We start from the raw sequence: 14796 nt of genomic DNA, 5'->3' as shown, positions 1-14796 counted from the left end.
TCAAAAGCAATGAGCTAAGTTTATTTCATTTTTATGCCACTTTCCCAAGGTGAACTGCACTCAAAAGCAGCTTGTAACAGCAATTTTTAAAATATACAAACATAAAATGTTACAAAACATACCACTAAATTGAAACAAAGAAAAACCAAAAGGATAAATGCAATAAATTACAATGAAATTATCTAGATGATGCATAACAAGTACAGAGCAAAATAAATATTAAGAGGCCAATAAATAAATTAGAAAGCTTATCAACGCTACAAGTTCAAACCTTGCTGCACTCCAGGGAGCCACAGCAGTCCAGCTTATATACAGTTCAGGGGGTCAGGTGTCTTCTCCACAGCCTAAATGGGTCACAACTCCCTTCCTCAATCTCCCCTCCAAAAGTGCCAGCAAAGGCAATGATGGTAAGACACAGGAGAAGGTGGTAGGTTCAAATTAAGCCCTGATAAACAATTATGGAAATTGGTAACGGCAGAAGCAGATGTGAAGATAGAGGTACACGCAGAACAGATGAGATTTATACTCTGTTCCACTCTGCTGTGATTTGAAATAATTCAGCCTTGACTTGCCAGCTGGTGACTTTCCTTGTGCTGGTTTCATTGTATATTTTTAAGGAAAATTTAAATGACAGAACTAATATCAACTGGTTTCTGGGCAAGAAGCCCAAGGGAAATTTTAACTGCTTGGCAGCAAGTCTGTCCATTTTTTACTTTTTTTAATGTTAGCTCAGAAATATTTTATCAGCATGGAATAACTAACTATTGAGGGAATTGTCCTCCTCAGATTTACTATAATTACACTGTAACCTTGTGTCACACTTCTGTTCTTTTACATTTCAGAGAACGGGCTCTGTTAATAAGGCATTATTCGTCATCTTTGAAGTATTCCAGAAGGTGATACTAAAGGAAGGGTTTGCTCATTAAGCCAGCAGCACTCCAAACTAGAAGGTGCTAAGCAACCCAAACACAGTCAAGTGTAAAGAGACCTTAATAATGGAGCTCACCCCACACTTTTTAAAAATTATAATAACAAAAATATTATTATGTCACCATATTGTTATTGTTATGTCTTCAAATAGCTAATATTATACATTACAAACACAGACACAAAACCCAAGGGACAATTGCCAGTGTCTGCATTTAGGGGAGGAAATACACTTCTAAAACTTTCCAGATTCCTTGCCCCTGCCCACAGACACCCACACTACAATGAGTGTAATAATATGCACTGGAGTCCTACCTCAATCAATCTGTCTATCACAATTATCTATCACGTACCTCCAAATCCTCTTTTGGATCTTGCATACTGATCTGCATTTAGCATTCTGCTCTGGTAAAATTTCATCTGGTCACACTGAGCTTTCCTAAATAGAGTACATTAATTTTATGCAGGATATAATGATTGTGGGTTTTTAAAAAATGAATTCAATTTCATTTTATTATTGTCGGCTCACATTATAAGTTATGGGTTCAGAATCCAAGAGCAATCAAGGTTGTAGCTGCATGATTATTAGAATCTCAGAAATGATGTGACACCAATTGTTAGGATCAGATGATAAAACACAAACACCTCTTGTGTTTTCAAGGCTGACAAGAGAAAGTGAACACATTAATTTAAAGTAAAGGAGAAGAGAGATTGGAAGGGTAACAAACCCAAGGTTAATACTGGCAGATGGTAGAACTGCAGGGCATTTGTAGACCCTTAGAGACACCATGCATGGCAAGAGAATGACGTCCCATTGCTTTTGAGCCCAAGGCTGAACAAATCCTGCCAAGAACATCTAGGACATTTGCGGCTAAAGGAACTTGGGACTTGTAATCATTCTAGATCAGTGGTTCCCAAACTACCCCCCACAGACCACTTGAAAATTGCTGATGGCCTTGGCAAACCACTTAATGGTTTTTCTGCCTGTTGTAGCAATTATAATGCATTGTGCTAGATACTGTACAATTTGCATTCCACAGAATTCAAATTGTAATGCAATAAAATATCACTGTGAGAATAGTAGGCTGGACTAGATGGGCCACTGGCTTGATCCAGCAGGCTCTTGTTCTGTTCTTAATATAAGAAATAAAAGAACCAACAAAAATACAATTAACTTGCTCTAGATACCAGAAGCTTAACCCATTTTGCGTAGTTCTTAAGATGAGGTGAAAAGGACACTGCCTGAAAAGAACAGGAGAGGAATGCACCCTTTTTCTTTCTTAAAGTACTTGAGCCTCTGAACAAAATCATGAGGCCACATCCATAGTAACATGACACTGAGAGCCCTCCCCTGAAAATGGGACCATTATTTCCCTGCTTCTTGGTTGCATATAGTTCTGCACAATGAAAACTCTACTGGGTAATTATTTGTGGGACTACATTGTTTTGTAAACAGCTCCACACACTCCCCAAAAAATAAATGTGTCTATTTTTATTGGAACTTGAATGAATTTGAGAAAAAAAATATACTTTACAAATTCTGTGATTCTAAGCCAAGGGATGGCAAATGCTTTTCAGTTGCACGGACACATTCCCTCATGGACAACCTTCAAAGAGCTGCATGTCGGTGGCTGGAAGGGTCAGAGGAAAACAAACAAGTGGAGCAACAGATCGGACCCAACCTTAGCGCAGTAGACCACACTGCAGCCATGTGCAAGTCAGAGGATCCCCTGACAGGAACCCCTCAGCACCACAGTTCAGATACACATTCAAGACAGGCTAAAGCACTTGATGTGGGCCTAGTGCAGGATGTGGCACTGGGAAGAGTCTCGGGGATGAAACAGAGAGACTTGCAAGGACTTCATTTGGGCCCTGGCCCTGAGGTTTCCCTACTGTAAGTTAAGGTCCATAGCACACAGTGGTGGCATAGGGGTAGAACACATCTTTGTATGCAGAAGACCTGCGCGCAATCCCAGCATATTCCAGTAAAAGTGTATGTGCTGGGCCAGTGAACCCAGGTTATTTTTCTAGATTTTTTTTCACTTTGTCCCCTCACAATTTTAACACATCTTTTTTAGAATCTTTTCTTTCAACATACAAGTTTCTGAGCTTGAGAAATGGAAAAAGCTATTTGTATTCCCTTAATTTTGTGGACCACCTGGAGAGGTTTTTATTGCTCCCACACATTGGGGGGGGGGGGGACAGGAGTCCCATGGACAACGATTATTACATTACCATGCAATGTCAAACGGACAGTTCATTGCTCAAGGCATACGCTATCACTGTTTTATTGTAAAACCTGCTCTGCGCCCACTCAGAGTACATTTATTACCTCGCCAATAAAGATAATTACTACAAACAAAAGCTGCCCACCTTTCTCCTTAACCAACGGGGCTTTATAGTTCTGACGTGACTGAGGAAAAACACATTTTACAGTGCAAGACGCAACTTGAGAATTGTTTGAAGCCTGCAGACGGTGGGAACTTTTCTTCAGTCAGTCTCTGGCTCTCTGAGGACCATGAAGCTGAAGGACATATTCTTGATTTTGGGGGAGTGGGGTGGGGGAAAGAAGCCAAAAGGTTTAAGAGAGTGATGAGCTTTTTTCCTCTGGAGCCTGAGCATGCTGCTTTACGAAGGTGCCTCAAGGACAGGCAGGCGAGCATCTTGCCTTGACATAGCTAATCCTCTCATTTCTCTTTGTCTTTCTTTTTGCTCTTTCTTTGGCTTGTGAGCTCACTGAGTTTTTTGTCCAGGCGCCTCTGGAGATGAGCTCTCTTGGCAGGATCCAAGGGCTTGTCCTTTAACCCACTCCCAGCACATAGAGAAACTTCTTTGCTGATTCTCTGCCGGGCATATGCTTTGGCTTTCTCCCCACAGCCATGAATCTGTGGGAGATAAAGCCATAATATCAGCCTCAAGATGTTCCAGCACAAAATTACGACCTTAGTGAAAACTGCTTATCATAAACTTGATCATTCTTCACAGTCCATAAAAATAAACTACTTCACTTACTGGTGGGTCTTTTAACAACAAAACAAAACAATTTAAAAAATGTGAAGGTCATTTTTCCCTAAGGAGCAATTAAATAATCATTTTGGACAGATTAAGTATTTCTTCCCAAACTCTAAAAATGTAAGGAAAATCTCTACTCCATCATCCAGTCACCTTTGTCACCCTTGTTGATAAATACTAACATTTCTCTCTTATCTCCAGTCTGGAAAGAATCAGATGCAAGGAGGGAAACCAAGAACAATCAAGCCCTTGAATCATAACAATACACATCATATCTATTGCTAATAAAGTGGCAATACCACCACCTCACCTAAGCAGCTTGAATGTCCACAGTGCTGGGTGCAAACGGTGCCTGACTGGGAAAGAAACTGCATGGAAATAGCCATATAAGCTGAAGAACAGAGTATCAGAAATAAGTAAAACAACGCATCACATTTCCTTGTTTCTTTTGTGTTGTTGGGCCCCCGGCAGACTGGCTGTCACAAGTAATGTTTGCAAAGTGCGTAATTACCTAGCCCAGAATAGGAATTTGCCCAGTATAGCTGTGTTATGAAACTGAGTGAAACTTCTCCAATAATTTATTCTCTGGCTTTGAATAGAAAATAAAATTATTCTAAGGAATATGATCAGTTATGTCAGCTGCCCCTCAAAATTTCACTCAAGCCAAGCTACGGGAAAGCCCCCCAAGGCTGGTTTGTTTGTTTTTCAACAGTTTCTACAGAACTTTGTAGTCTTTGCATTCTAAATCACAATACCTTAGATTCATGACAAAACTATTTATTAATAAACCTGTTGGATTCTTGTAGGTAGTGATTTTCACTCATCTCCAGGCCACCAATATCCCCCTCCCTCACTCTTAGGAAGCAGGTTATACTGACTGGTAAATAATCTCCCAACCTTGAGTCATCAGCAAGGCCTGCTTCTTGGCCTAACTGCTGGAGCTAAATACACATTGTATAAAAGAAGGAGCCAGAAAGCAAATCGAGGATGACAAGTGGCAGTAGGCAACATGCAAGTCATCCATGAGATAAATTCTACAAGGCACAAAGATATAAAGGGGCATTGTGGAAGAAAATTAAGTGCAAGGAGGATGAAGAAAGTATTATGGACCCACAAAGGGCTGCCAAAATACCAGATATAAAAGAACACATACTACATGTATGAAAGAGAAGGGAATAGAGACATGCAATATCTCTGCATTTTAGGATTTCTAGAGACGAAGCTACCACAAGTTGAATGACTTGTAAGCACATCAGGAGAAAAGATAATTAGAGAGACAAGTATGTACATTAATGATATAAACAGGAAGGATAAACTAATGGCTGAAAAACAGCTTTGAAGGAAACTCGTTTTATTGCAGATGAGTGACAAAGTGCAAGCCTGCTGGGTTGCTGGAAAGCAAGATTTATTAAGGTGGGAAAGCACTGAAGCTATTGCTTAGAAGAATTCATTTTAACAAGGAGCTAAAACAGCTGGATTTAGTCCAAAGCTGAAAGAAAATGACAAAACACTCTCAAGCAGTATAAAATGGCAAGCAATTTGCAGTCAGTAAAAAGGTAGGGACCTGATGCGACTATATGGGATCAAACCCTGCAGTTCCTCTAAAATGAGTTCTATCTCATTAACTGGTCCAAAATTCAGGCTAGGATAGATTAAACCTTCAACTCTACATGAATTATACTATGACAGCTGGATAACAGTTGAACTGATTTAACCATTTTTTAAAAATTAAAAATCTCACTTTTAAGTTGACCTAACAAAATACTTTTGTGATTGCATACGAAAGGGGAATACATTCTTCTGCAATACCTTACTGATAGCTCAGTCAGTAGAGCATGAGATTCTTAATCTCAGGGTTGTGGGTTTGAGCCCCACATTGGGCAAAAAGATTTCTGCATTGCAGGGGGTTGGACTGGATGACCCTTGTGGTCCCTTCCAACTCTACGATTCTATGAATTTATTAATCCAGCCCCCGCAGGGGCCTGTTCACACAATCAGATTTCCTTTTATGCATGCAGCTGCTCCACAGTGGCTAAGAGGGAAAAGAAACTGGCAATCATTTCTGCATTTGCAAGTTGTGCCCTTTCTATGCATTGGAACCAAAGGAACAGATGTGACTGTGTTCCTGTATAGCAAGGGTGGGGAATCTGTTGTCCTCCAGATGCTGCTGGGCTACAACTCCCATCATTGGCTGGTGTCTCACAGCATCCAGACGGCCACAGCTTGGCCACTTCTGCTTCACACTCTTGTTCAGAACCCTGTTCTCTTAATGGGACCACCAGCATGGCAGTGGGGAGGGGGATCCTCCTGCACAGAGGGCGCTGAAATCTGCCTTTGTTTTTTCAGGATCACATCTCCTTTGTGTAGTAGCTCTCTACCAATACAACTCTGAAATCAGCAAACCCTGAAATCAAAACTACAGAATACCAGAACATTTGGACTATTTTCCTACATGTTTTTTGTACTCTTATTTCCTTCATTCACAAATCCTTCGAGTAAGATTTTTCTTGATTCAAGCTTGCCTTGAAACACCAGCAAGTGTCACATGATAAGTATATCTATTTAAGACCACCACTGTTTTGCTTATTTTTTCCTTGCTGCAGCATGTGCCACAGAAAATATTGCCATATATACTTTTATTTTACGGTTAGAAAGAAACCCAACTCAAACTGTTGGCAGAATGCCAGTAAATCCATAATCCAGTAAATCTATTTCAGGCACTATAGATCAACATGTCTTCAGCTAGCTACAGCACTTTCTCCATGGGATTAAAACCACGTATGATCTACTGCTTCAAATAAATCAGAGGGGCATAAAGAGGACATCTGAAAGCTCGTTGGAAGTCAGTATTATTTTTCCTGGCACACAGGTCTTTTTTGTGCTACATAGAGACAGCCATTGAGCAGCTCTAACAGAATTGCAGAGTGAGACATTCCCACCTTCTGTGAGTCCTGGACTGCAATTCAAGTGCAACTCACTCCAATCTTTGCTACAGCTGCAATGATGGGCAAAGGATGACGTTTTGCTTTGACCAACACCTAGAAGGAAAGAGGCTTCTGAGAATAAAGCCTGCTGCACCCAGGTGGGCTGCTGTGCTTTTGGTATCTCTTGTAGTACCAGTGTGACAACAGCAGCTAGGGCAAGAGAGTGAGAAAGGGCTTTGCACAACTTCTCTTACTTAAAGCTGCTCTTGGTGCATGGTATCCAATGAATCTACAGTGTGATGAAGGAGAGAGGGAGAGAAGAGAGATAAAAGGCTTATAGTTGAGCAGAACACATGGCGTGGCTGGTGTCATATGAAGATGCCTTTTAAAATCATTTGCAAGTCACTTTGAGCATCTCCTTTTTTGGAGGGGAAAAGCAGAGCACAAGTCTACCTAGTTCAGTATGGACTGACTCTCCATGGAGCAGGCTTAAGGCCTGGGCACTGCCTAGCAAGGCTACCCAAGACCTTTTAGCTGGAGATGCCAGAGATTGAACCTGGGACCTTATGCATGCAAGGGTATGTGCTGTATGCCACAGAACAGTGGCCCTCTCTAGGCTAGCACCATCAGCACCTCAGATACACACATTTTCTAGAGCATCATCCTCCCACAAGCATCTGAACAGGTTGTGGGCGGGGGGTGAATATTAAAAGAAGAGAGGTGAATTGAGGTACATTGTGCCAAGAGGAAATGACTCAGACCCTCCGGGGGAAGAAAAAAAGACTCTGAAGAATCACATTATTTCAGCAGTGACACATTGTTAAACACAGGTTCTCTGCCCTGCAGTGCTAAGTGCCTGCGTTAAAAGGCCTCACCTTGTTATTCCAATCAAGGAGATCCATCCTTTCTATCCTAAACACCACGAAGAACAGAGACAGGGAAGAAATGGGGGGCGTATTTTTGTTTGTTTGTTAACGGTCTTGAGTGGGTGGGTGGGTGAGTGAGGGGAAATACAAGTACACTGCGAACCTCACAGGAAAGAAAGTCATTCTCATATTAGAGCTTGGTGAAAGATTGGAGCGAGATTTCACAGACACACAGAGGCTCATAATAACTAAATCCATACAAAGTACCAAAGGAAGAAGAAAATGCTTCATATTCCTCCTACAACTGTAGGCACCTCTGAATGAGTTTCTTTTTTCACTTATAGCCCAGCAGGAGAGAACTTCCCCATTATTAGGATATATTAAGCTGGAGGCAACTCCCCACTCATGGTTCCCTTGTGAATTGAACTGCATGTGCATATTATGCTATATGGCTTTCATAAACCTTGCTCCCCCTCATACCCTAAAAGCAGATTTTCATGTTATCTTTTTAAATTAAAAAATAAAGTAAAGAGGAATGGGAGCAATCCACCCACCAGCGGATTTGCACATGTTCAACTGGCCTTGCAAATGGTTCAAAAGCTCACCTTCCTGTGCCTGGAAGCCTCCTGGAAAAATGGGAGTCTGTGAAATACTTTAAAAAACACACACAGCCATTTCACACTGAATGAAATTCAAGTCCTGAAGGACTGGGGGTCAAGAAACTGAGCAGATGGTGGCAATGTTTAGCTTATCTGAACCAGGCAAGGAAAAAAACATACCTCTGGGATGTGGTGGCTGAGACAGTAGCGTTTATTGCAATGCAGGCAGAGCTGCCCCAGGGTTGTCACACTTGCTTTGCATTTGGGGAAACCACACGTGTTGTCAGCTTTGATTGCAGCAGAAATCAGAGCATCAAAATCTTCCTCTGCTGAACCTTCCACTTTGGTTTTAACAGAAGCCTTCCCTAAAAGCACAAGGGTGGGGAGGAGAATCATCAGCATGCAATAAAAGGAGCTTACAGATGAGCTGAGAGTTAAGAGAGCTAAGAGCTGTTCAGCAGTGGAACAGACTCCTATGAGAGGTGGTGGATTCTCCTTCCTTGGGGGTTTTTAAACAGAGGTTGGATGTCCAACTGTCATGGATGCTTTAGCTTAGATTCCAGCATTGCAGGGGGTTGGACTAGATGACCCTTGGGGTACCTTCCAACTTTTAAGATTCTATTATTTCAACACAGTGTTTTTTCATGGGAATAAAAGGGGCACAGGTGTGTTCATCCAGTCCCCTAGTAAAGCCTGCAAAACAAGCTGATCAGCAAAAACAGAAACCCAGGGAGCAATCGCAACCTCAGATGTATGGAATGGCAGAAGGCTGTCTTCATATGCACACACATGAGAACAGATGGCTTTGTAAACCATGCAGAAGCAAGTAGTATCACTTGGCAAGATGAAATCCCTACCCAGAATGTTCAAGCAAGATAAACTGGGCAAAGAAGAAAATATGCACACAGAGAGACTGTTCTCCGCTGTGTTACACAGCACTGAGATTGATACACTAGGTGCTGATTTGCTGTTTCTAAACAGATCCAAGAGCAAGTGAATTCTCTCTGTGTGTGGAGGTTTCCACTTCTCTTCAAAGTTAGCAGTAAGAGAAAAGGAGTGTGTGCACATGTATGCATATGAAGCATACACAAACGAACGCACACACCCCATTCTCCTAAATAGGCAGATGGAGATTCTCCCTTCTATGGATCTATTTTTGAGCTGAGAAGTTCTTCCTCCTCACTGACATACTGCCTCTACAAACATGCAGATCCAGGCAATATTATCATTTCACAGTTGATTATAAAGCATGGGCCAGATAAAACCCTGCCTTGGGGAAGGGGGTGGAATGGCTGCCAGCTTCACATCTTTTCTTCCTACCTGCACAACACTCAAAGCAACTGTTCCACGGAGCAAGCTAATCTGAGCCCTGGGTTATTTTTGTCTGCAAATCTGTTATTGCTTTCAAGGGTTGGGGTGGGCAGAGGCCCATGTCATATTTCCAAAACCAAAGCCTGGCATTCTTCTGATCCCTTCAAAGGAAACCTATTGGATGAATAATCTCTGTGTCTCAGAACAATTAACTTCAACTGCATTCCTGGTTGTTGTCAAAAGTAGTTGCTTTCAGAAGAAAAGCCTGTCACAGGCAGAGCAGAAGGGGAGAAATGGATTGTAGGCACAACATAGAAGCGGCAATCAATTTTTAAAGCCATTCTGGGAGCAGAGGACTCCCATTGCCTGCTGCTCTGGCCTGGAATTTCCCAAAGGATGCCCGAGGGATACATACCCTGGAATGCCTCTGCAAAGGAATTTCAATTAAATATGGGACAAATGAAAGGGCAGCAGTGAAGTATCATCACTTTTTCCTTTTAAAAATGCAAATAGAAAAGCTCTGCAAAGGAAGGGAATTTGCTACAGAATGGCAAATCCCAAGATGGTATAATAATGTACCTTTGGCTTCACTTCCATGTTTATTCCCAGTGATTTCCTGAAGGTTTACATTTGGCTCACTTCTTTGTTTGGCCCTCTCCTCTCTCTTGGCCTTCTCCCTTTGCATCCGCTCCATGTGCAGGGTTTTCAGATCCACCTTCTTCTTGCTAATATGGCTTCCACTCTCCTCACAGGAGGCATGGGCGTCTTTCGAGGGGCTTGGGGGTCTGCAGGTTAACTCTTGTTCAGAGGCCTGGGATTCTTTGGGGGTGCCTGCAGGTCTGCAGGACAACTCCTGTTCACAGGCCTTAGCATCTTCCAGAGAAAAGTCTGTCGCAGTGCCTCTCTTACGGACACTGATGTATCTCTCTCTACCTTCTCCTGTGCTCACATGCTGCAGCCCATGTTCCTCTGCCAGACGGTGGACAATCAACCTGTCATGGGCATTTAATGATGAAGGGAAATCCAGGTGGGTCTCACCGCTCTCCAGAAACTCCAGTATCCTGGCTTCATGCTTACATGAATTTCCCTTCACTACAGTATCCACTGTTGCCCCCCAGGCTGGGCTTTGCACAGAACCCTCTATGGGCCTCTGCCCAGTCGGTTTGGCTGGTTTTCCTCTTGGCTTCTCTCCATCAGCCTTTGGGGCAAGTGGAGTGTTGCACTTAAGTCTCTTTTCTTGGTCACCCAGACCCTGAGAGCTCTTGGGAGCAGCATAGTTATCTGGCACGATGTCATCCAGGTATTCAAAAGCGGTGCGCACCTCCCCATGCTGGTTCATATACTCCACCAGGCGTTTAAGGAAAATGTGGTTGCCAATGGTCCGAGAGTCACAGATCACAGCCACATGACGGCGGGCACGAGTAATTGCAACATTTAGTCTCCGGTCTTCAGCAAGGAATCCTACTTCACCTGTATTTCATAAAGACAATAATACAGGCCTCAAAAAAATAGCATATGGAAAAATTAAGCAGCAGTAGCAATAACAATAGTAACCACCACCACCACAAAATGTATACAGTTTCCTCCTAAATTTTCCAGTTTAATATGTTGACCTAAGGATTTCTCATGCTCACTCAGCTCCAAAAATGCCAGGACATGACATCTGTTATGAGACACACCTTTAAGGCTAAATGGATATGTCATGGGATCCTATGCTATAGTTTGTTCAAGCTTCCCTGCTATCTTGGTGCCACATGGCTGTCAGTGGCAGAGGGGTGGACCTAAATCCCAGATTTATCTGTTCACTGGAATAGACACCTGAAGCTCTCCTGCAATTGAAGTTACCATTCCACATTACAGTATTCAATGAGCAACCAATACCAATGCATGAATAATCCATCCTTGAGTATACAAAGAAATAATTCATTCATACATACATAAACCTCAACGTGTTTTGGGTTACAAGGGCCCCTTCTGCAATTACCAAAGAGTTATAAGCAACTACATTGATCAATACATAATTAACAAGTATATTACCACAATCTTATTCTTATTATCACACAAAAGCTAGATGAACTCTGAGGTTTCTTAGGGTGTTGTAGCCTATGCCCAATATATACCGTATTTTTTGCACCATAGGACGCACCGAACAATAGGACGCACCTTGTTTTAGAGGGGAGAGAACAAGAAAAAAAAATCTCCCCCTCTCTGCCCAGCGCCCCTTCGGCGAAGCGGCAGGAGGCGCTGCACAGAGAGTGGGAGAATTTCCCCCCTCTTGTTTTCCTGCTCTAAAACAAGGTGCCGTTTAAGGTGCGTTCAGACGGCTACCTTGGAAGCCTGGAGAGCGAGAGGGGTCGGTGTGCACCGACCCCTCTCCCTCTCCAGGCTTCAGGTTCCTTTCGACCTGCTCTTTGGGGCTGGCGGGGGGAAGCCCACCACCAGCCCCAAAGAGCAGGTCAGGGAGCAGCGGAAAGGCTGTTGCCATAGTTGCGCGTCACCTCTCCAGCTGGGAGAGGGTCGCGGGGCTATGGCTTTTTTAGCCCCGCGCGCACTCTCCTGGCTGGAGAGGTGACGCGCGGCTATAGAGGCTCCTGCCATAGCTGCGCGTCACCTCTCCAGCCGGGAGAGGGTCGCGGGGCTATGGCGTCTTCGCTCCATAGGACGCACACACATTTCCCCTTCATTTTTGAAGGGGAAGAAGTGCGTCCTATAGAGCGAAAAATACGGTAATCCTATACCTACAGAGGTATAGGAACTGCAAAATAAACATAGCCAAACTTCATTACCACAACAAACTACAAGATCAGATGCGCTCCAGGTTGATCATTACGAACACAGACACCATTTTTGCAGTGAAATCTTGCTTTAGTTTTCTGAACTCAGGACCTGGTCCAGTTTATGGGTCCTGCTATCAAGAGCCTAGCAATAATAATAATAATTTGTACCCCGCCCATCTGGCTGGGTTTCCCCAGCCACTCTTCTGCTAGCAAGGTCTTCTGCTAGTGAAGAGGGGCTTCCCTCCCTTCTCCTGCCCCCCACAATGGCTCTGCATTTCGGTGGCAGGACCCCTAGAACAGTGTGGAGGGAAGAGGGGGGAGATTGTTCCATCAAGCAAGCAGAAATGCTTGTGTTGACAAAACCATCTCCCAAGGTCATATCACTGCTTAAGGTGGTCAAATGAATATGAAAGTGAAAATGTATGTATTTCATACATTTATAGCCCAGCTTTCTTCCAATGAGTTCAAAGCTATCGGAAAATAGGTGGAAAGTATTGTTAAAGATGAAATAACCAAGCATACAGGAGAACAAGCCCTGCTAAAGAGTTCTTCCAAAGGGTCAACAAGGATATAGATAGAGGTGATCCAACTTAGACTTTCAAAAAGGCTTTGGGCAAACTACCGCACCAAGGACTCATAAGCATGTTTAGCAGTCATGGAATAAGAGGTGAGGTCCTTTTGTGGATCAGGAACTGGTGAAGTAAGAGAGAGCAGAGAGTGTGAATAAATGTTCTCCCAATGGAGAAGTGTAGATAGTAGAGTCTCCCAAGGATCAGTATTGGGACCTCAGTTCACCAGTTAATGAGTTTCATTAACTGATTTACCACTTGCAGCTTTATAACATCTTTTTATGCATGATTATTCAGTTGTAAGTTGCACTGTATCCAGTGGGGTTTGCTCTCATGTAAACTAATTAGTGATGTGAAACTGTAGTCACCAGGACTGGGATCTGATGGCACACTGGTTTACTTTTTGAGGCTATATAGGTTATGGTGTGTTACTGTAAAAGGGACAAAAATCATTTCATTTAAACAGTGATTGGGGGAGCTTTAGATTATTACATTTAAGTTACCTTACACTTTCTGAAATATCTAAAAAGGTACATTTACTATGATTTAGCTAACAGAGAAACATGTTAGACTTCAGCTGATGACTTAATTTGTTTGTGAAAATACAAGAATATGTCAACTATCTCTTTTAACAAAACCATTTATTTAAAGCTCTACTTATTTTGTGACTTTTTTGTCACAATACTGCTTCGGTCTCATTTGAGAAATCATGCTGAAAATACAGCTTCATTCCATTTAATTTTTAAGTAGGGGAAGTAGAGTCCACTAAATGGCCAAGAACCAGAAAATTTAAGTTTCTGCGGCTTAATGTGGCACACAAGCCACAGATACCCATTAATGATTCACATCACTGTGATTTGTCAGAAGCGGAACAGCAGTAATATTCATACAGATGGTCCAAGCTGATTAACTAAACCTGTCTAAAGTTCATGTCTGCAATGGAACTGGCCTTAAGCTATAGGTCAGGACTGCATTGTTTCAGCAGAAATTAGGAAGCGAAAGCTCCCACAGAGCCTTGCAGTTACACTTTCCTTTTTCCTAGTTATTGACACAAGTCTAACTTCCATAAAGGTCAGAAGGAAAGACAGTGAATGCTATTTTTTAAATGCAATTAACTAGCACACATGTGTGAGCCAATGGATAAAAATGACAGACACATATGAGACTTTTCCAGAAGCTATTTCTGATCTCCAGTTATTTTCTCAAGGATCTCTAACAACAGAAAGCAAATGCCAAGTTGAGTCAGCTCAGCTGCCTAGCTTGGGTGGTGTAGCTGAGTCCCCTGCTCCTGCAGCTAAGCAGAAGACAAGCAGAAAAACAAACATTAAAACTAAATGAGGGGGGCAGGCTTTTGTTGCTACCATCTGAAGACATAGAACATTTCAGAACAGAGCCTGTAGGTACTTTAAAGTGAATTAGGTTGCCAATGTGTGCTTAACAAGCATTATCTGGAAAATAATAACAAATCATAATAGAGGAACATGCTGCTATTTGCTAACTTCACTTAAGAACATAGCAGAAAAGTAGCAAGGAAAAGTTTTACTGCTTTGACTTCAGCAACCACAGTGTTCTTTATCCTCTACCTAGTGCCATGAAAGCAGAAAAGAGTATGTGCTCTGAGCGGAACCTACCATGCTCCAGTCCCCAATTTTGTTGGGCAGGATGCTGCCAGCTGTAATGAAATATTTGTTGTATTTCCAAAAGGAATATACCTGGGAAACAAGCTAGCTTTTGACCCACACCCAACAGGTTTGTGGTCAGTTCAGGTTTGCTACTGTGTGGAATTTTTAGAGCTGTGGACAACTGTGTTG

General features: G+C 42.5%; 1 protein-coding gene across 1 annotated transcript in view; it reads right to left on the bottom strand.

Annotated features, from left to right (window-relative positions):
• IGHMBP2 (immunoglobulin mu DNA binding protein 2) overlaps nt 1–14796 on the bottom strand; it is a 70759-nt gene continuing 55963 nt past the window's right edge. Inside the window, exons 13-15 of the mRNA XM_079991285.1 lie at nt 10219–11109; nt 8509–8693; nt 1–3812 (exon numbers count right to left, since the gene is read on the bottom strand). Of these exons, the coding sequence (XP_079847411.1) occupies nt 3615–3812; nt 8509–8693; nt 10219–11109 (1274 nt within the window). The 3' untranslated portion in view covers nt 1–3614. The remainder of the gene's footprint in view (nt 3813–8508; nt 8694–10218; nt 11110–14796) is intronic.

This window comes from Podarcis cretensis, assembly GCF_951804945.1.
Source record: "Podarcis cretensis genome assembly, chromosome: 1".
In the NCBI taxonomy this organism is placed as follows: domain Eukaryota; kingdom Metazoa; phylum Chordata; class Lepidosauria; order Squamata; family Lacertidae; genus Podarcis; species Podarcis cretensis.
The sequence above is the reverse complement of the archived record's forward strand: the minus strand, read 5'-3'. Positions and strand labels throughout refer to the sequence as shown.